The sequence below is a fragment of the Taudactylus pleione genome, unplaced genomic scaffold (assembly GCF_031769625.1).
Source record: "Taudactylus pleione unplaced genomic scaffold, aTauple2 ptg000086l, whole genome shotgun sequence".
NCBI lineage: Eukaryota > Metazoa > Chordata > Amphibia > Anura > Myobatrachidae > Taudactylus > Taudactylus pleione.
In genome coordinates, this window is record NW_028284488.1 from 31,122,732 (window position 1) to 31,146,351 (window position 23,620).

The 23,620-nt window shown below is 43.2% G+C and overlaps 1 protein-coding gene across 7 annotated transcripts in view; it reads left to right on the forward strand.

The window, feature by feature from the left end:
- The window catches only part of MAGI2 (membrane associated guanylate kinase, WW and PDZ domain containing 2), a 1,049,810-nt gene that overhangs the window by 132,148 nt on the left and 894,042 nt on the right, over positions 1 to 23,620 (forward strand). The window contains exons 1-2 of one of the 7 annotated variants that reach the window (XM_088468808.1): positions 965 to 1,212; positions 3,416 to 3,450. The exons of the other annotated variants lie outside the window; for them this stretch is intronic. Of the exons in view, the coding sequence (XP_088324934.1) occupies positions 1,052 to 1,212; positions 3,416 to 3,450 (196 nt within the window). The 5' untranslated portion in view covers positions 965 to 1,051. Of the gene's footprint in view, positions 1 to 964; positions 1,213 to 3,415; positions 3,451 to 23,620 lie in introns of those variants that run through there. 7 annotated transcript variants of the gene reach the window in all.

The window sequence follows — 23,620 nt, forward strand, 5'->3', positions numbered from 1 at the left end:
CACAAAAATCCACATTATTACTCTATTTCCACATAAAGGAAAGGTAAACAAAAGTATATTTTTGTTGTGTCATAGTAATTTTGTCATGTAGCCACCATGTGTTTCTTCCAGTTAATAATATGTAAAATGCACATAGATATAACTGCAGTGCTCTGTTTTTATTTCTGTACATACAACGCAGCTCTCTTCGGAAATGCAGAGATGATGAGGATTTTGCTGCACAAAGGAGGGGTAGTAATGTGCACTCTGCATGGCAATTATTTATCTTTGCAGTATTTTACATAGATTTTTTGTGGGGGAGAGGATGCGGTCACACCTCCTGGATTTTGTCCATGCCCTCCTCAGTACCCGGGCCTTGAGTGTGTCTTAACGCCCCTGCCTCCAGTAGACTGCACAAAGCAACTGAGAGGCGAATCACAAGCAGAAAACAATGGAAATGTGCAACTCTTTCCTCCATATTGGCACTAGTACAGAAATAACACTCTGGATTGTAGATCCCTTACTAGTATTTTAAAAGGGGATTATATACACTCCCATCTGTCAAAAGCAGGATCGGCATCTAACCTTTGAAAAAAGAAGGGCTGTTTAGTGCTACAGAAGCTACAGTAGATAAACATAAAATATTCTGTGAGAAGCTCATAACCACCTCTCCTTTTTGAAGATTCTGCTGCCAAACACAGAAAAAAACAGAGAGGAGTCTATTTCAGAGTATTATGCAGGTGCAGAGTAGGCGGATCTGGGTTTTACAGTATCTGGGTGATCAGGGAGGATCATACTTGCCTACCCTCCCGCTTTCTGCGGGAGCCTCCCGCTTTTAGGTGGGAGCTCCCGCTACCCCGCAATATAAAGGGAATCCCCCGCTTTCCCCACTGCCCCATCAGAAATCCGGACTGCGCATGCGCGACTCAGTCCGGATGTAACAGGCGCGGGGTTTGAGATTGCATGACGCGTGTGTGGACGTCAGGCTTACTGTAAGCCAACCACCGCGGGGTTGGGAGTGAGTGGCGGTGGCCGGCCGCCTAACCCAGCCAGATCCCAGTGTGGCTGTATAATGTGCGCGGGTGGTCGGCAGTGTTGTGCTGCGGCAGCGCTGACTTTACGGCCACAGTGCCCTTACCTCCTCTCCACAATGCGGCGGGACCCGCTTCCTCCTCCGATGCAGTCAGTGCCACAAGAACTGAGCTGCAGCAGCAGAGTCATCATGTGTACCAGGTAAGTGACTGCAACCTGACCTGGGGAGGGGACACGGCTTCCAGTAAACACTGATATGTGGTATTATGGAGGGGAGAGAGGACTATATAGTGATATATCAGGGGACACAGCTCGCAGTACACACTATGTGGTATTATACAGGGGGAGGGGACTGTACAGTGATATATGAGGGGACACAGCTCACAGTACACACTGATTATGTGGTGGTATTATTATATAGGGGGAGGGGACTGTACAGTGATATATGATGGGGAATAGTACAGCTCCCAGCACACATTATGTGGTTTTATTATATGGGGGAGGGGACTGTACAGTGATATATGATGGGGAATAGTACAGCTCCCTGCACACATTATGTGGTATTATTATATAGGGGGAGGGGACTGTACAGTGATATATGATGGGGAATAGCACAGCTCCCAGCACACACTATTGTGGTATTATATAGAGGAGAGGGGACTGTTTAATGATATATGATACGTCCTGCACTGCTGCAACAGCATTGAGACATCAGCCCACACACAGCAACTGGCAGCCGTTACTCTTGCCCGCAATCCCCAGCACCTGCATTTTGCAGTATACAACCCTGATCTCCCGTTATTGCTGGCGTCTCACCCCTAAGTAGAAATAGATATGGTAGTGTATAGATCCCTTTCAGTAGATGTACCTAGAAGTGATGTAGAGTGGGGGCGGAAGTGCGGTTCCATGCCCATAAAGGACACCAAAAATAGAAATTTGTTAGCTCGCTACGCTTCACTCGTCACAGGTTTATATTTCCCCTCCATGTGCACATGGGTAGTAACTAATGACGTTGGACAGTGAGCGATGACGTTGGGGTACATCTGCTGAAGGGGATCTATTCACTACCAAATGGATATGCCCATAGGTAAAGCTAAACACACCCTTTGGGCGGAGCATGGCACACCTCCCTCGAAGGCACATATTACATATTAATCTCCCTGAAACTAATTTTCAAAAGTAGGCAAGTATGGGGAGGCTGCATTAATAGAATTGCGGACTATGCATAGTTGTGCATATACGTGAATACGCAAGACACAGTTTTTGCACTAAGGATAGGGGGAATCGGTATGAAATACTGACAGTTGGGATCCTGGCGGTCAGAATCCCGACGCCGGGATCCCCGACAGGGTTAACTTATTGACACTTGTTGGTCGGTATGCTAACCCTCCTCCTGTCCCTACCCTAATCCTCCCTCTTTGGTGCCTAACCCTAACCTCCCCCCTAGTGCTTGAACCTAACCTCCCCCTCCCCACACCCTAAACCTAACCCTCCCCCCTTAGTGTCTAACCCTCCCCTTAGTGCCTAACCCTAACCCTCTCCCCAACCCCGTTACTTACCTTCGGCATCCCGGCGGCCGGGATGCAGGGGCCGGGATGCCGGGGCCGCGATTCTGACCAGCGTCGGTATTGTGGCGCCAGTAATCCCAACAGCCGGGATGCCAAACACATACCAGATAGGGCTGGCGCAAGTGTGCACCTTTAATGAAACCAAATGTATGGTTAGGGGCAGGCTGACTGCAGAGATGCATACAACTCAGCAAACAAGCAAATACACACATTTAGGTCAACGCACTCAATCTGGGAGCTATTACAGCCGACTTCCTTTCAACAGTACAACAGCCCCCTAATGACTAATACACAAGGGACAGTGTACAACTCCCATAGGGCGATATGTACTAAGCATCGCTTCTGCGTCCCTCTGGTGTCCTTCTGGGCTATTCCAGAGCTTAGTACGTATGGAAAATGCAGTAAAACCCCCAATTAGGTGGTTTTACTGCATTTTCCGCTTTAGTACATCCTGGTCATAATATGGTGCAGGCATGTACTACAGAAAGTATCTGAATACATAAATTAAATTCAGTTACCATATTCTATCATGGACACATTTATATTTTCTTTATTCTTCTATATAAGATCAACAACTGATTGATCCATAATTAAAATGATTTCAATTGAATATGATATTACAGACTTAAAAGTCTGCCATATTACTGTTAGGATCATTTGGCAGTTTAATCAATATATATAGTGTCTCGGGAGACTGTCTGGAGCTTATGATGCACTGCACAAATCATGTATTAAACTGTCAAATTATCCTAAACAGTAATGTCAGGCTTTGAAGTATAACAAACCATTTATAGTACGTGAAATCTTTATATTTATAAAAATTGTCTCTTTTACAGCAGAAATACCTACCTGGTTCCACGACTGCACCCAGGTAGCCAGGCAGGTGGAGACCAAGACATTTTACTGGGCAAATCTGAGTTTGGATTTTAGCCCTGAATCATTCTTTGCTTGTTTACATGGTTTGTGCATGCACAGTACAATTTGAGTGGAGGACAGTCAGTACTGAAGGCCCTCTGAGAGCTTCTCCTATGCTGGGTACACACTTGAGCGCAGTGGCGTGAGTTCATCCCAGATGCCCGGAGGCAAGTTATAATTTAGTGCCCCCCCCCTAAAAAAGGGAAAATAAATATGGTGTATATTATCTATCTACAGTATCTATCTACAGTATCTATCTACAGTATCTATCTACAGTATCTATCTACAGTATCTATCTACAGTATCTATCTACAGTATCTATCTACAGTATCTATCTACAGTATCTATCTACAGTATCTATCTATCTATCTATCTATCTATCTATCTATCTATCTATCTATCTATCTATCTATCCGTCTATCTGTACGCACAAAAACACTAATATAGAATATGTGAATTTGTTTCTATTAGGCCTATTTACTAAAATAAATTTGTAGGATAACCCCCCCTTTTTGGGGTATATACAGCTATGCATTAATCATAGATAAGATAGTGACCTGTATAGTGCCATTGGCATGAGGTTCAGAGTCCTCCTGATGGAGGCAAAAACCTTCTAATGTGGGGTGGGAGCCCTCCTGATACCCCAGTTAGATGGGAAAACCACCTGATGTGGGGGCTTTGAGGACTGTTTGAGTGAAGATACTGTAAGACTGCTACTGTGGTGGAACTACAAATCACAAAATGCCCAGTCTATTGCATCACATGCCTGGAATTTCCGCCACCAAAGATCTGACCTCAGACATTTGCTGGTGCCCCAGGCCCCCGCCTCCCATGCCCTCTTACCCGCAGCTCTGTCTGGTGCATCCTTGTTGACATCCAGCTCCTGGAAAATCTGCAGCCGTGCTTATGCTGGGGCCCGCTGCACAGGTCTGCATCTATAGCTGTCACCAGGTAGGAGTGGGACAGGGAGTTGTGGGTGAGGGGGAGCACCAGACGGGTCGCACTGGCATGAGAAGCTGCTGAGGAGCAGCAACATCAGTGAGTGGGGACAGGCTATAGCTAGACAAAGCAGCATCTGAAGGTCTGGCACGGAGCCCTCCACTAATATATGGTTATGGTAGCTTCTCAGGTGCCGGGAAGAGGTGTCATGTATTGGGCGGCCGTGACACTCAGGGTACATATATAGAGTCCTAAGTGGGGTGAATATTGTGGGCAATGGAGGAGGTGCCCCTTCAGTGCTGGCGCCCGGCAGCAGGCGCTTCCATTGTCTCCCATAGTTCTGTCCCTGCTTGAGCGAGAGGCAATCATGCCTATGTGCAGGGACACCCTGGAATCTCATGACTGGCGGTACGCACTACAACGATGCGTCTTTCCTTAATATGCACAGCGCCGTATGCGATATTGTCCGATTGGCCTGCAGCGTGGCCGACTGGATGATATCGCATGTGACCACGGGTGCGCGCAAATCGGGCATACACACTGGGCGATATGCCCAATTTGTCGTTCTGATTTGGCCAAATCGAACGATATCGCTCCAGTGTGTACTCAGCTAAAGTATCGCTGCTAATTGATCCTATTAGCTGTGAAGTGCCACCCGATGCCGGCACTTATCGTGGATATTTTTTGGGACCTGATGTGTCCCAAAAATAATCCATGATAAATGGAGAAAACACAGTCCGCAAGCTTATCGCAGATCCTATGTGTTTTCGGGAGAATTATCCTATTATTTTGACCGTAATAATAGGATAGGATGAAAAAAAAACCATTGGCAAAATATGGGGATAATCCCCGTTTTTCGCTGATCGCGGCCATCTATTAGCGGCCAAACTATGGGCCTGATTCAGAGCCGGACGCTCTGACCAGAGCGCTCGATCTGAATCAGGGCCCTCCTCCCTCAACTTGGACCGGCCTCATGGACGCTCGCATAGCTGTGGGTTACCACCCACAGCTATAGTGAGCGTCTATGATGATGGTCACGATGGTCAAGACCATCGCGACCATCGGGCTTGCGACGAGACCCTGCGGTAGGGTCTCGGTGACCGCAAGCCCTGGAGTGATTTTGGCTCTATCAGAGCCCAAATCACTCCCACTGACATCACTACTGATGTCAGTGGGGCTGGACTCAGACGGTAGGCGTTCCCATGGGAACGCCTCCGTCTGGCAGCCACGCCCATGGCACGCCCCCTTTGTCACTCACCATCGACAGCACGCCAGCATCGACAGCACGCCCCCTTTGGTGCGAGACCCATAACGACAGCTTGGCCGTCGTTATTCGGGTCTCGCGCATGCGCACGCTGGAGCTCCCTCCTTCATGCGCAATTCGGCACCATCGACCCGCTTGCGAGCGTCCTGCGCTCGCGAGCGGGTCTGAATCAGCCCCTATGTTCAGGGCTAATTGGATATCGCCCTTAGTCTATCTCTGGTCCAGACAAGGTATTGCTTGACACTGGTGCTTCTGACTTCACCTCACTCCCAACCCAAATAAATGGTGCAGCAAACTGGTGGTTTCCAGGGTCCATCGGGGGCATTTAACAGCCACTTATCTTGGTTATATACAATAGTATTGTTCCCCCCTTGCGTATATACAATGCCTGATTGTTTTGTTGTTGACTTCTTATGAGGTCAAACTACATGTAATGTTTCACATTGCTGTTGAGTAATTAACAATAGAAGGGTGTGTCTGCCAAGTAATGTTTATGTAGCATATAGGGCAGATATGTAGAAGTAACAGCATACAACTGAATTTATAATCTATGAACAGAGTTGGGATAACGACAGTGAAGACATTTTACTGTGGATGTGGATAGGGTAGAACTGGGGTTCATGCAAAGCCTCATTGCTGAATGAGGGTATTATTGTGAACCATTTTGCTGGGATGTAGTCAGGAAGCCGACGGTCTAAATTCCGACTGCCGGCTTCCCGACTGTCAAATCCCGGCAAGGTACAAATGACAGGCGTCGAAAACCCGACGCCTTTCATTAGACCTTCGCCGGGAGCCCGACGCCTGGCATACTGAACGAATGTTCAGCCATGGGGAGGGGAGGGTTAGGTGTTAGGGATCTCGGGGAGACTTAGGGTTAGGCATCCCACCCCCCGGGAGGGTTAGGATTAAGCTAGGGGAAGGAGGAGTTAGGGTTAGGCATCCCCGGGGGAGGTTAGGGTTAGGCACCCCCCCGGGACACTTAGGTTTAGGCTGCGGGGAAGGTGGGGTTAGGTTTAGGCACTTAGAGGGGGTTAGTGTTAGGCACTCCTAAGAAAGGGTTAAGGTTAGGTGGGAGAATAGGGTTAGTTATACTTACCTTATTAGCAATTGGGATCTTCACCCCTGCCGGGCTTCCGCTGTCTGTATTTCAACCTCCGGCCATGCGGTCGGCAGTAATACATACTACACCCATTTTGATCATCTTTAATTAGAAGCTACTGTAATAAATGCAGGTTTTTTTTTTTTTTTTTTTTTATCTGAACAGAAGCGACAAAATGGATCAGAATAACTTAAAATGATTCAGCGGATAAAAAAGTAATTTAACAAATGATATACGGTCATTCCTTAAAATAGTTTAAGTGGGCTAAACTTTTAATATAACATGAGAAATTGATACTGAAGGTAAATGTCTTAGTATTCTGGAGTATGTACAGTATATGTAACCATGCCAGGCAAGTCACTGCCTACTGGCTGAAGCGCATGAAAGCTCATGGCATGATTGTCAGGAATCACCAGGTGGCACAAGTTTAACTCCCTGGGTTGCAGCTTGTGTGACATTTTGCTGTGTGCTGCACTCAGAAGAAAATATCACAGTGCTCTCTATCAGCAAGGTGCATATTAGTGAGCGACCTAAGGTGTCACCCTGTACACTGGAAGACATTTGAACCCCCAGAATGCAATGTGTGCAAGTTATAATTCTTCTGCTCTAACATGAAATTCAGCATAGAAGGGAAAGTGCTGCATGGGGGTGTGAATTGAAAGATCTACAGTAAAAAAGGTACACAATGTCTAGATTGTCACCTGGGGCCAAATGTAATGGGGTGAGAGTGTAAATGTGAGAGTTTAGCAGTACACTCTCACACTATTACGAGTTGTATCTTCAAAATGGGAAAAAATCTGGATGAAAGTTTAAATTGTGAGAGGTTTTTGAGTAATTACACATAACTTAATTTATGGACATCTATGGTTTGATTTATTTGCATGTGTGTATTGCATGGGATGTTGCTGACATTTGGTGAAAATGCCATTACAATAGAAAAATGTTGATGTGTTTAATACTTATTTTATCCGCTCTTTGTATGAGAATACAACATATGCAATGCATTAAGCTGTGGTTTGCAAAATACACATTAGATCACAAGAAAAAAGGCATTTCTTAGATGTGGTTCTGAAAGACAAGGAAAGTATTTGTTAGAGTGTCAACCTTGAATTAAAGAGGCAATTCATTTAATGGGTGCACTGCAACCTTGACTTTTAATTAAGTTTATTGTTGTAATTGTTCTGCAATTTAAAGCTGTGATACTGTAATCTTCTTTAAACGGTTGGCACAGTCTATGACTGAGCCAATCCATATACTGTATAGTGAAAGCATCATACGGATGCCTTGGTTGTGCCTGACTGCACCAGCTCGCTGCTAGTATATGATGCATGCAGAACTTGATTGCTTTGACTCGTCTTGAAAAATATTTAAATCTGTTTTGTATTTACAAATACTATTTCTCTATATGATACAGTAGAAATTAGACATTATGTTAATTATTACAAATTAAGTGAATAATAAAACTGTGTCTATTTTCCCTGAATTTTAAAAAATGTGTTTCAAAAATGTTTGAAAACCCAGCTGTGTACAGTAACATATACAGTGTCAAACTAGAGTATGACCCACCAAAGAAGGCAGGGGCTCATAAAATAGTGTGCTGTTGTGAGGAATGGCTAGCACTTAATTTATCAAACAATTAATGCAAGCAGTGGTATTTTTCAGCAAGAACAAGCAGGAACGTAGTTCCTGAACCTCTCATTAACTATGATGTAATGTCCTGGGCCAAAATGTATTTTCCATAAGATAAGTTTTATTTTAAAGTGTCTTTTGAGTGCCTTTGTTTCTAAATACTTTATATATGTGTATATTATATATATATATATATATATATATATATATATATATATATACATACACATATACACAGTGGTGCTTGAAAGTTTGTGAATACTTCATAATTTTCTATATTTCTACTGAAATTTGGCCTAAAACTACCTCAGATTTCACAAAAGTTCTAAAAGTAGATAAAAAGAACCAAATCACACAAATGAAACAAAAAAAATTAGACGTGCTAATTTTTTTATTGAGGAAAAATATCCAATATCACACATCTGTGAGTGGCAAAAGTATGTGAACCTTTGCTTTCAGTATCTGGTATGACCCCCTTGTGCAGCAATAACTGTTTCTAAATGTTTCTGGTAATTGTTGATTAGTCCTGAACATCGGCTTGGAGGAATTTTACCCCATTCCTCCGTACAAAACAGCTTCAACTCTGTTATGTTGGTGGATTTCCTCCCATGAACAGCTCGCTTCAGGTCTTTCCACAACATTTCGATTGGATTAAGGTCAGGACTTTGACTTGGCCATTCCAAAACTTAAAATGTATTCTTCTTTAACAATTCTTTGGTCTAATGACTTGTGTGCTTTGGGTCGTTGTCTTGCATGACCCACATTCTCTTCAGATGCTGCTCATGGACAGATGTCCTGACATTTTCCTTTAGAATATTCTGATATAATTCAGAATTCATTGTCCCATCAATGATGGCAAGTCGTCTTGGGCCAGATGCAGAAAAACAGACCCAAACCATGGTACCACCACCACTGTGTTTCACGGGTGGTTTTTATGCTGGAATGCAGTGTTGTCCTTTCTACAAACATAACGCTTCTCATTTAAACCAAAAAGTTCTATTTTGGACTAATCATTGTTCCAATAGTCTTCTGGCTTGTCCAGGTGATCTTTAGCAAACTGCAGATGGGCAGTAATATTCTTTTTGGAGAGCAGTGGCTTTCTCCTTGCAATCCTGCCATGCTCACCATTGTTGTTCAGTGTCCTCCTGATGGTGGACTCATTAACATTAGCTAATGTGAGAAAGGCCTTCAGTTGCTTAGAGGTTACCTTGGTTCCTTTGTGACCTTGTAAACTATTAGACGCCTTGCTCTTGGAGTGATCTTTGTTGGTCAACTACGCCTGGGGAGGGCAATAATGGTCTGGAATTTCCTCCGTTTGTACATACTCTGTCTGACTGTTGATAGGTGGATTCCAAACTCTTTAGAAATTATTTTGTAACCTTTACCAGCCTGATGAGCATCAACAACTCTTCTTCTGAGGTGCTCAGAAATCTCCTTTGCTCGTGGCATGATACACTTCCTTAAATATGTGCTGTGAACATCAGACTTTGTTAGATCCCAGACTTTGATAGATCCCTGACAGGTTGTCCACTCACACCTGATTGTCATCCCATACATTGAAAACACCTGACTCTAATTTCACCTTCAAAATATCTGCTAAGCTTTAAGTTTCACATACTTTTGACACTCACAGATATGTGATAATGGATAATTTTTCTCAAAAAAATATAAAAATGAGCATGACTATTAACAGTACCTAGAATCTCACGGAATTCGTCTGGGGGTCGAGCTTTCAGTTTTGTGGCTCCAACCTTTTGGAACTCACTTCCCCGCACAGTTCGAGAGGCCTCCACGCTAGAATCCTTCAAAAATAGACTCAAGACTCACCTATTCACCCAAGCATTTCACTAATGTCCCTTGTTTAAGCTTATTTTGTATTTTGTACCATAAATGTAAAGCACTTTGAGTCCTTTAGGACTCAAAGTGCTAATTAGGACTCAATTAGGACTCAAATGTCTAATTTTTTTGTCTAGTTTGTTTGATTTGGTTCTCTTTATCTACTTTTAAGACTTGTGTGAAAATCTGATGTAGTTTTAGGCAAAATTTCAGCAGAAATATAGAAAATTCTGAAGGGCTAAAAAACTTTCAAGCACCACTGTATGTATATATAATATATAATTGTTTTCCTATAGCTCCATCCCCAGTAGCTCCACCCACAGTTCCTAAACATATTATTCCAGAAAAATAGCCCTGAATATAAGGATAAAGAAAGCATCACATTATCAGTGAACAAGCTAGGGTCAGAACTTGTGACAGACAGAGCAGCGAAGGACAATCCAGGTCAGTAATATGAGATTACATAGTAGTACTGTGTCAGAATCAAAATGCAATTCAGACCAATAACATGAGATTAAATGGTAAAGATCAGAAGTAATTGGAAATCCAAGTCAGGAACTGAGAAACCAAGATGAACAGGAATACTCATTCCATAGGTCAGGAACACAAAACAATAATCTGGCAGTGAATACATTGCAGGATCAAGTTATATAAACTTGGAGGATGATCTGTAGCTATCTGGCCATTCTTTAAGAGTAATGGTTTGTAAATTCACCTAATCAGTCCAGAGTGCTCTGGTTTAATAGTAAAAAGCTACTGTAATTTGGGGTCCTATGTATGCCTTGGAGAGAGAAAAAGTAGACGGAGACAAAGTACCAACCAATCAGCTCCTGACACTTTACAGGCTGTGTTTGAAAAATGACAGGAGCTGACTGCATACCTCCCAACGGTCCCGATTTCAGTGGGACAGTCTTGTTTTACAGGCACTGTCCCGCTGTTCCACCCGCGGGCTGCAGTGTATCGCGGGCGGGGGGAAGTTAGGGAGGACACACTAACACTGCTGCTCTGCATAGCTGAGCAGCAGTGAATGGATGATGCTGGGAGACTGTTCAGCAGCTCCTGGAGTGCTGGGCAAGACCCCAGCATGACGTCACTTTATCGCTCCTTCACTTAATACATAGATGTTCCTGAGCTTGTGGCTCACTACACAAGTCTACACTGCAGTACCCCAGCTGGTCCGTGATATTGGCGGTACAGTATTAGTGCTTAGGTTCAGAGCCTAGATGAAATTAAGTGTTTTTCGCTACAGCACACTGATTTTCCCTACTGTCAGGAAGGAGTTAATTAAAACAATACATCTCCAGTAGAAGTACAATAGTAGAGGCTGAAACAGTGATAGAATTTAATGAGAAAATAAAACCACAAATGGTCTTTATTATGCACCCTAACCGAGTACTACTGATCAGATAATATCCAGTGCTTATATTTAAACAGTATCTCCTCTTAACATATTTTATTTCTGTATATTCCACCTGTGGGCTTAGCCCGGCTATTAAGATTACCGTAACCCCTCACTAACCCGGCCCAGCCACCATGATTAGGATAATGTTTCTCTCACACTGTGCAGTGACTGGTTGCTATGCAGCAGCTACATATTGTAATATCTGCAGCAACAGAAACTCAGAGCATGGCTTGCACTGTATCATCCAAGCTACATTCTGCAGGCGACATTAAATTAAGTTGTAACCGTGGGTTTCTAAACTAGCTCTTCCATTGCAAGCACAGCACTTGCTATGGCAATGTAGGTAATAAAGTGCACTGTGAACAGTATCCCACTGCCATTGGTGGTTGCAAGTTATTGTGCAATACTGCTTTAGAGCCATAAGAGAATTAATGCTGTCTCCATACAGCTGACCAATACACATTAGGCAGGCTCCTAAATTTCCTAGTTAGTGATAAGTAACAGAGATGGGAGGAGAGGATAAAAAGTGGTGCAAAGAGCACTAAGGGCCTGATTCAGAGATAAACGCAATGGCGATATTTACGCAGATTGAGCATTTGTTTGCCAGTGCGCATGCATATAAGTCGCAATGCTCATGCGCCATGATTGCCTTGCGATTACGTTCGCACAGAGGATCCACTCGCAGACTGAGTGACAGGTAGTCAGCGTTTGGGGGTGGGAATGGGGGGCAGAAAAACGCAGGCGTGTCTGACAGTTTGAACGCCGTTTCATGGACGTGCATAAATTAGCCATTGCACTTGCATTCGCAGCAAGGGAACTCTCAGCGTGAAAGGAGAGCTGCAGTGTTTGCTGCTGGCCAGACCTGCTGCAAGGGCAAGATGGCTGCTGGGTGTGCGTCGATGTTACCAATATTTATGCAGGTAAGCGACATCATACTCAGATGAGAAGGTGGCAGTGGGCGTCCTTATGCTCTGGTAAGCATTGGAACTATTAGCCTATTTTCACAGATGTGTTCCGTGCGAAGTCGCAGCTGTGATCGCATTAGTGTCTATCTCTGAATCAGGTCCTATATACTGTATAGAAATAATTCTTAGTGTATGATTATGGATACACACTCACCTACCACTATGGTGGGACATTAGTTAGTCGGGATTGCCAAAGATAGTAACAGTTCAATGCATTTTGCTGTAACAAGCCCCTCTGTCAGCAGGAACAAACACTGACAAAGTTAAAAGAAGGTGTACATAAAACAAAAGGGAAATACAAAGGGATCAGTTGCCGTATACAAAATGCAAGCAATTGCTACAGTGCACCATAAACAGCAAAGCCACCAGCCATGGAATGAAGTCCTCTACCTGAGGGACTTCACTAAAGATAATTGCTGCCTAGTCAACACCTATGGCTTAATCCCAAATATCCCAAAACAATATAGACAATATAGAAATATGGTTATGAGAATGGCACTATTATCAAAGTCACTTGGAGGTGAATAGGCTTGGTATAGTATAAAGATAAAATTAATACTTGGAATAAAGGGAAGTAGTTCTGATCCCTTTATTGTATTGTGTTGTTGATATCCTCAAAGTAAAATTTTTGAATAATTTTACATACAAAAAACAATAAATAACACAATGTGTGAACCAGATTTCAACAGGGTATATCTAAACTGATATTAGATGTGTTTTGTATCAAATGATATCTAGAGTGTACCCCTACTCACTCAGCATAGGAGGGGAAAACTCCTAGAAAGGTGTCTTTAATATGGTGTAATTCCCAGGGGACAAATGTTATGTTCCCATTAAGCAGAGGATGCAGTCATTATGTCAACATTTAAAATATTGACCGTCATAATGTTAACATCACAATGTTGACAGTAATGATGTCGACATTATTGAAACACAGAATATCGACATGTTCATAATATTGACATCTGAAATTTCGACAGGGTTAGACACTATGGAGAGGATTAGAGTTGTCATCGGCATGTCGACATTACAATCATGTCAACATTCTCATGTATACATTATGAATGACAACATGATGAATGTCGACAAAATATACAGAACCCATTAAGCAGCCTTAACGTAAAAGTCTGGTAAAAGATTATGGGGAGAAGCATCAAGCCGTTAAAGAGTAGAGAAGTGGACAAGTGTAATAGCAACCAATCAGCTTTTAGATAACACTTATCAAGTACATTCTATAAAATGATAGAAGCTTACCTAGAAGCTGATTGGTTGCTATTAGAGATGTGCGCCGACCCCCGTGTTTTGGTTCTGGATCTGGATCTCTTTCATATTTGCCGACTTTCTGGCTGCTCCTTCCGGGAGGGAGCAGCCGATCGGCATGGCAGGGGGGCGTGGCCAGTACAAGGGGGCATGACTGGTCGGGTGACTGGTATTTGTGAGTGTGATGGGGGCTGGGCCACACAAACATGTCATTTTGGCCCTGCCCCCGCTACACAATGCCGATAATACAGGCATTGTGAAGCAGGGGGCGGGACTAAAATGACGCGATTCAGTGTGAATCACGTCACCGGCCCCCTCCACTGCGTGGGTTTAACTGTTAATCGCGTGAGGTTCGGGGGGGATCGGTGACCGCCGGGAAGCTTGCCTGCCTTTCCGGGGGGCCGGGAGCTGCACCTGATTTTCGTGAGGCTCCCGGCTGAATCTGGAGGAGTAGGCAAGTATGATCTTTTTGTGTTTTGGATCTGGATTTGGTTTTGCCAAAACCGCCCCTTGAGTGTTTTGGTTTTGGATCTGTATTTTATTTTTTAAATTGATAAAATCTGCTAAAATCAAATATTTTTTTTTGTTCCTACAGTATTATTAACCTCAATAACATTAATTTCCACTAGTTTTGACCACCTCACGGCTCACAATATTGTTTTCATCCAGTTTAGGCCCAAAATTTGCCCCAAGCTAGCTGGCTGACTAAGCTAAGCGGCAGCAGTGGGCGGCACAAACACGTGGCAGTTCAACTTCCAACATGGCACATCAGGAAACAAATGTTTTTATTATTCAAGAGGCCTGAGGGAGTTGGAGTATGTTTGTAGTTGAAGGCAGGGACAGGAAGGGTTGATTGGTAGTAAATTTAATAAAATTTTTGTTTCCGGAGTAAATTTATGAGGGGGGAGGGGAGGCCGTTACAAAAAATATTTACTCATTCACATCAATCCTTACCCCAGAAGAATCCTTGAGCGCCATACCTGCTGCTGTTGCTGGGAGTGGATTTTCATCCCAGAAGGGGACCAATAAGACTACTAGTAGTGCTTTTCAAAGCAATTGACTGTTAAATAATCCTTTGCAAAGATTCCACTTGAAAAGCATTTCCCTACCTGTACAGGGATATTAAAAAACATAATTAGTGGCTTCCAAAATGCTGTTGTACCCACTCTAGACTTAACAACAGATATGTGGACAAGCCAGACAGAGCAAATTTAAGATTTAAGGTTCAAGTCTTATGTTGTGTCTTTCTTGAGAATCCTTGAGCACCATGCCTGCTGCTGATGTGAGTGGATTTTCATCCCAGAAGGGGACAAAGGAAGACTACTAGTAGTGCTTTCCAAAATAAATGACTGTCAAATAATCCTTTGCAAAGATTCCACTTGAAAAGCATTTCCCAACCTGTACAGGGACATTACAAAAAACATAGTGGCCTCCAAACTGCCTTTGTACCCACTGTTCATTTAACCACAGATATGTGGACAAGCTGAACAGATCTAATGCAAGATTTAAGAATTATGGTTTAAGTCTTAAAGTTATGTCTTTCTTGAGAATCCTTGAGCGACATGCCTGCTGCTGTTGCTGGGAGTGGATTTTCATCCAAGAAGGGATGAAGACGTTGGGGTATATTTACTAAAGGTCAATTTTAATCGAATTTGATCGATTTAAAATCGATTAAAATTGATCAACATCGATGTGTTTCTGGGGCTGTCACACATTTACTAATACATAAAAAAATAAATGAAAAAATTGACTGTTAGTAAATGTGTGATTTTGCCCCAGGCACAGAACATCGATTTTAATAGATTTTAAATCAATCAAAATCAACCTTTAATTAATATACCCCGTTGTGTCTTTCTTCCCAACTGACATAGATCTGAAGAGATGTAAAGAGCTGTTGGTAAGCAAATTGTCAGCTCAAATGCAGCTATGGCTCTCCTTCAGTTTCTCCAGCAAGTGCATCTGCCGATAAAAAACTAAACTTTCAAAACACCCACTGGTGATGCAGATGAGTCAACACAACCAAGTTTTAACTTTTGATATCTGGTCGGGTCACCTCTACCGTGACTCCATCTGATACGGTCACCATTCAAAGAATGGTTGAGGACTATTTAAAAAAATGTAATGATAGCATGAAAATAGCATGTCAGACAGTCCGTTTGACTAATGGCAGGAAAAAAAGGTAATTTGGAGGCCCTTGCACAAACTGGCTTTGCTTTACTTGAGTCGCCCACCCTCTAGTGTGTACTCAGAAAGAGTTTTTTGCACAGCCGGGAACCTTGTCAGTGATTGGCCTATGAGGCTACTTCCCCAAAATATGGAAAAGATGATGTCCATCAAAATGAACTACAAATTCTACGAGAAAGACCTTTACCGTCGATTACGTGCAAAAATTACAGAGGCACCTGTAATGGTGGATTCCAGCGGTTACAAATTAATATTGTGTGAAGATGATGTATACACTGATGAGGGTGAGGAATTGGATGATGATTATGGTGACAACATCTTGCCTCGGTAAAGCCAGTTTGTGCATGTAGAGATCATTGCCAGCAATGTCAGCTGCCCATTGGTAGCTTGTTTTGTGGGGGCCCATATAAACCAATCGCTTCATGATTGAGGATATTGTTGATGAAGGTGTTGGTGGTGAAGATGGCAGGTGCTTGGATCTAGCAGAGAGAAGGGAGCTAGCTGACGCTGGACTGCTTGTTGTTACTTTTTTAGCCAAAGTTTCTGAATTTTGCAAAAACGTTTTTGATGCATGCGCTGCAGATGACGTAACAGGGTGGAGGTTCCTTGATGGTTATGGTCCCTATCTCTACTAATTTTGGCTTTACAAATGGTACAGATGCCTTCACAACTGTTGTCAGGATTTGGGTTAAAATAATTCCACACCGAAGATTTGGCTTTTCTGGTCTTATGTCCAGGCATCACCGCAGCCTATAACCCCAGTTTATATTGTTGCCCCAGCCTATACCATCACCCCAGATTATACAAGCACCCAAGCCTGTATCGTCATCCCATCCTATGTTGTGTATAAATTACAGCTGCGCTCCCTGTTAGATTGGGGATTCATTGTTCACTTTTGTGGATGTGAGCTCCATTTTAGTTCATATCACCTCATCCCCTACACATCTTTTGACCTGGGCTACAGGAGGAGCAGCTGCACTCTGGAATACGGTTGCAAGGATTTGTCCCTCTGACTCGCTGAAATTCAGGTAGAGGGGCCATGGGTAGGGAGTAGGGATACTATATCAGAGAACGCAGTTTTATCTGCTTTATTAATTTTTTTAAACCGTATCCTCTATTTTCACCTTTTGAAAATGTTTATGTGAATCTCAGCTGAGGCGTTTGTGATGTCAATATGTTTAATATATTCTGCACGTTATTTAGCACTTTGTTGTGTTCTTCTAGTCGGCGTGTAGACTAATAATTTATTCATGATTGAGGAAAGAAGTGAAAAGTTGCATTTTTTAATTGCTAACTTTGGGCCTGATTCAGACCCACTCGCGAGCGGCTGTCCGCTCGCAAGTGGGTCGATGTTATGCACTGAGCATGCGCACGACGGAGGGAGCTCCGTCGTGCGCATGCGCCAGACGCGACGAGCGAAGGAAAGTCCTTCACTCGTTGTGTCCGATCAAAGGGGGCGTGCTGTCAATGTTGATTGACAGCACGCCCCCTTTGGTGGGCGTGCCGGGGGCGTGCCTCCCTGACGGGGGCGTTCCCACGGGAACGCCTCCCGTCAGAAGCCGGCCCACTGACATCACTAGTGATGTCAGTGGGAGTGATTTTGGCTCTGATAGAGCCAAAATCACTCCGGAGCTTGCGGTTGAAAACCTCAACCGCAGGCTCCGGCTCGCAATTTCGATGGTCGCGATGGTCTCGACCATCGCGGCCATCAAAATGCACGCTCGTATAGCCTGTGGGTGGTGACCCACAGCTATACGAGCGTCCAGGAGGACGCTCCATGAAAATGGAGCCCGGCCCTCATTCAGAGCGTGCGCTCTGCTCAGAGCGTACGGCTCTGAATGAGGGCCTTTGTTATTAAATTGTAAAATTGTGAAGTTTCCGCTTACAGTGTCACAAATTAATTTAATACATGTTACTGCACTGCGGTTCCACTTACAGTGGCACAATATTTTTTACGAATACACTGCGTTTCCACTAACAGTGTCACAATATTTTTTTACAATACACTGCATTTTCCACTTACAGTATCACAATATTTTTTACGAATACACTGCGTTTTCCACTTAGTGTCACAATATTTTTTACGAATACACTGCGTTTCCACTAAGTGTCAATATTTTTTACGAATACACTGCATTTTATACTTAGTGTCATAATATTTTTTACGTATACACTGCGTTTTCCAGTTATAGTCACAATATTTTTTACGACTACACTGCGTTTCCCATGTGTACGAATATTACACTGGGTTTGACAGGCAGTGTCACAGTAAATAAATAATATAGTACACTGGGGTACACCACAAAAAAATATATATCATTTTTTTATTAATTATATTATTATTAGCTTTTATTTTTTATACACTGGGCACCCTTGGGTGGACAGAGCACCCCTGGTTGGACACAGCAGCCCCTGCCCCTGGATGTACACAGAAGCCCCTGGATGGACACAGCAGGCACTAGATGGACACAGCAGCACCTACCCTGAATGGATACAGCAGCCCCTGCCCTAGATGGACACAACAACCCCTGGGTGGACACAGCAGGCCCTGCCCTGGATGGACACAGAAGCCCATGCCCTAGATGGACATAACAACCCCTGGATGGACACAGCAGCCCCTGGATGGACACAGCAACCACTGCCCCTGGATGGACACAGCAACCCCTGGATGGACACAGCAGACCATGGATGGACACAGAAGCCCCTGCCCTTGATGGACACAGCAGCCCCTGGATGGACACAGCAGCAACTGCCCCTGGATGGACACAGCAACCTCACCCCTGGATAGACACAGAAGCCCCTGCCTTGACAGATACAGCAGGTCTTGGATGGACACAGCACATCCGTTCACTACACTCTCCACAGCTGGAGTGAAAATGGCGCAGATCATGGGGACTTTTATATAGTCCAAAACCCGGGAGAATCCGACAGCGGGAGGATAACGTTTTGCCTCGTTTTGAGATCCGAGTCAGGCGGGAAAACCCAAGCCGGACTCGGTTCTTGCCTCGGATCTGCCAGTTCGGGTGGGTCCAGTTCTCTGAGAACCGGACTCGCTCATCTCTAGTTGCTATGGGCAACTTCTCCACTCTTTAGCTGATTGGTTGCTATGGGCAACGTCTACACTCTTTAGCTGATTGGTTGCTGTGGGCAACTTCTCTACTCTTTGATATACCTCCCACTAAATCATGTTGACCTCTTATTTTCTCTGCCTTGTTTGACAATAACTGTGCTTCAAGTGCTTCATGCCTATTTGAGACTTACACAGCAGTCCCACATCTGCAGGACCTTCAGGGCCAAAAATATTTGCAATTTCTAGTGAGTGTAACGAAAGAGGAGGAGGGGATGGGGACCAACTATACATCCTAATAGAGATGTGCAGGCTCGAAGCGGTATGAATTTTCCCGCCAAGTTTGGATTTTCCTTCCAAATTTCAGATCTCCAAAATTTAGCAGGAAAATCCGAACTTGGCGGGAACATCTGAACCGATCCGAGCCTACTTCCTAATGCAGGATATTCAACTTTGAGTGGAGATCATCTTAATTTTAGGATACTGACTCTTCCTGGTACAGTCTGAATATCAGAGCTCAATCTCCACACCCCAGCTCAATTCACAAAAGCTGTAATCAAGGAGAACCTACTCTCCTCTCAATGTGTTTTGCCAATCTCGCTGATTTGCTCAGCTGTGCCTGCGAGGGGGAAACATACTGTAAGGACACCATAATTTTTCTTCTAAATCTTCAGACATTTTTCTATATGGTGAACAGCAGGTTAACATGTACAGTACATCATGATTCCTTACTGACAGCATTATTCTGGGAAAAGGATTGAAAATGGCTTGCATGCTTCATCAATGTTTGATAAAATTGTACAGTGCTTCAATTAGAAAAGAAATACCTAGGATGATATATAATGGATAGGACATTTAAAAAAGTGACAACAAGGGACAGTAAATGAAGAAGGATAGGAAGGGCAATGAAATAAGTAAGCAGGTGACAGCACATGAATGTGACAGCAAGCACACAATAAGGAATGACTAATAGGTCAGGTACAGACCACTTGTTCTCCTACAAGGAAATGATGAGCTATAGATTCCAAGTAATGGAAACCGCTTTTCTTTTCAACAAACGGAAATAAGTCTAAGAAAGTGTATACTGCTACATTTGAGGGAAAAAAATCTCCATTATCCGTTTTACTCTGTAATTCCCTCCAGAAGAGCATCTTGCAACCTTGACCAATGTACTTCTGTTTGTATAAATATCCAAAGATGTTTTGTAGTGCATCCTTTGTTATTTTTGTTGAACGATAAGAGGCTTGTCAGTTATGTCTTGTGAAATAAACTGACATACAGTAAGACGACATATATGAAATCACACTTTATTATATTTTTCTCTGCTGGTATTTTATACAGCTGATTATAAAAAAAAACATTATACATATATGTATAGACTGTGCTTACACAGTGATGCTGTTTACTTGATTAAACAGCAGCTGGTGTCTATGAGTATAAAATGAGATTGGGAGTTGGCCTCTGATGAATATCACCAAGATGTGATTGAAACGGTTATCGGGCACAAGTTTGTGATGTCCTGCTTATACTGTAGCTTTAATACATTTATTTATTTTCTTCAGAAGTGAGTGCCAGCGTTATCCCCATATACCTCGGTGGCCACAGAGAGCATGAGCCACCAGAGTAGCCAGCGACAACCCCCCTTCACGTGGATACCCAGGGCTGCCCTCCCCCTGCATTTACCCGGTGGCTTCAGAGGGCAGCAGCTGCCGGGAAAGCTAGTGCGGCCCCCCCCCTTCCAGTTTATATGCCGGCAGCTCCAGAGAGCCGAGCTGCCAGGGAAGCCAGCCCCTGCATATATCCGGCGGCTGCAGAGAGCAGCAGCCGCTGGGGAAGCCTTCCTCATTCAGCAGGGGGGACTGATCATCAGTCTCCCCTGACAAAGTAGGGTTGGCCATCAATGGGTGAAACCATTTGTGGTTTCACGATAATTGTTTCAGACCAATTGTTTTGATGTTAATTACCAATGGTAAACATTGATGGTTAGCCCACCGATGGTCATCCCTATGACAAAGGCTCAGCTGCACTCATGTGTGTGTGTGTGGGGAAGGGGGTGTATATTGTTCTGGGGAGTTAGGGGGTGGGAGGGGAGTATAGGGCTGTCAAGGAGGGGTAAAATCTGGAGGGGAGGGGGTCTTAAAATAATAATTAAAAAAATTACAATAGTGATGGGGGGGTGGAAAGTGATTTTATAATGGGGGCCTATGGACATGAGGGTGGTGCGAGACACCCCCTAGGCATATTTTTTTAATTAAATATTTAAATAGATTTTTAAAAATACTTTTGAAACTATATCACATAAAAAAAAAGAAAAATCTGACAGGTTTTGCAGGTAAAAAATCGTCAGTTCAGTGGATAAATCTAAAAATTCAATAGCACAATTACCAGATTTATAAGTGAATTTGAGATTCCAGTGTATATTATTCAAAGACTGAGCAGATTTGATCATCTTGTCTTCGGTGCACGCTCATGTAAGTAGGATGTCATCGATGTAATGTCTGTAATATTTAACTTTTGTATTCATTAACGGTGTTGAATATATGTGTTCTGCTTCCCCCCCAATGAAAGTATCTGCATAACTTGAGTCAGAATTTGACCCCATGTCAGTTCCCTGCTTCTATATCCAAAATTTTCCCCAAACTTATAATATAACTTAAACCATCTAGTTGTAATTGTTTCAAAATTATATCATCTGATGTTTTTCAGATGATTTATCAACTGCATTAATAACTATGTGTACAAGGCTTCAGCATCTAGCGATTACCAAAGATAATTATCCAACCACATAAAATACTCTAATGGAGCGTACACACGGTCAGATTTGTCAGACTTGTCAGATTTGTCAGATGAACGACTGAACGATTAAACGATTTGAACGATTTGGACGATTTGACCAAAGTTTTGAACGATTGAACGATTTTTGACTGCATTAAAATGAATGGAAATCGTCCAAGTCTGACTGCAAACCCATCAGATGTCAGATATCGTTATCTGACAAACGGGAACGCGCATCGTTGATCGTCCATCGTTCAGGCATGTCAGATATGAACGATTTTCCATCAGATATGAACGACTGAACGATTTTTAAATCGTTATCGTCCATATCTGAAGAAAAAATCTGATCGTGTGTATGCACCATAAATGATTAAAAAATCTGAGTTGAATTTCATGTGTCTGTGTTACAAAATACATTAGCATATTATATTAAGAGTTATATTTATGATTTAGCGGTCTATTCATTATGTTAATTAATATTTCATCTCACGCGAGCGCCAGAGCAATTCATCACTGCTTCGGCACGGAGATAGCTGATTTTCGGATCAGCTATCTCCCTGAAAGCTTTCAATGCTCTTTTCGGCCCTGATGTCCAGCGGAAGGAGCCGGAAAGGGGCGGAGGGATCCCTCTTCGCAACCCGGACCTCCTTCCCACAGGGAATTAACGGGTAGCTCGCAACGAGTGGGAGCAAACGTCATCTGAAGATGGCGACTGCTCCTCCTGCAGTCAAGCTCTGAAATTATTAGATTTTCGGAACTTGATTAATTCTGTCCCCATACTAGTGTATGGGGACAGCGGGCCATTCAGCAAGAGGAAGGTAAGCAGAAGATATCTGTGATATCTCCTGTTACCTTCTTGATGAATGGCCCGATAACTTAATTTTTACAATTGCAGGTGAAAATGTTCAGTGATGATAAATAGGCCCCTAATACTTATGTGCAAAAGAAGCAACTTCCATACAGGGCTGTAACTAGCGGTGTGTGAGCTGAATCCTGCAGTCTGTAGGGCAGGGGTTCAAAACCACGGTCCTCAAGGCACACTAACAGTCCAGGTTTTAAGGCTAACCATAGCTGGGCACAGGTGATTTAATTAGTACCTCAGTTATTTTGATTTAACCATCTGTGCTTAAGCATGGATATCACTAAAACCAGGACTGTTAGTGTGCCTTGGGGACCGTGGTTGGGAATCACTGCTGTAGGGGGAATGTTGACCTGGCATTCACTGTAGTTCCACGACTGGGTGGAAGAAATAAGCAGAAGTATAGTGTGTTTGATAACAGCTGCAAAACACAGGTTGTCCATCATATTTTTCTTTTTCTTTTTAGACTTGATGTACTGTAGTTCAGTATAGAAAAATCTTCATTCAGCAGGTATTGCATCTGCACCTAGTTTCACACTTCAGTGTGTCTCAATATATTGTAAGCTTTATCACTTCCTACTAGAATGGAGGTAATGATGATTTCATGGCTGAGAAATTCAGTTATGGTTTTTCTTTATAGTTAGCACAGAAAAATGGTTGGTATTGGTTGTATAGTGGTTATTTTCTGTTTATGCAACAATTATTCAAGGCTGGATAACTGAAAATGGAGATTCTCCTCACACATTCTATGACTCATACATGACGTATGCCGTTTTCAGTGGGGGGGGGGGGAAATCATTTTTTATTTGGTGTCCATTAAAAAGTTAATTGGTGCTGTTTCCAAGTA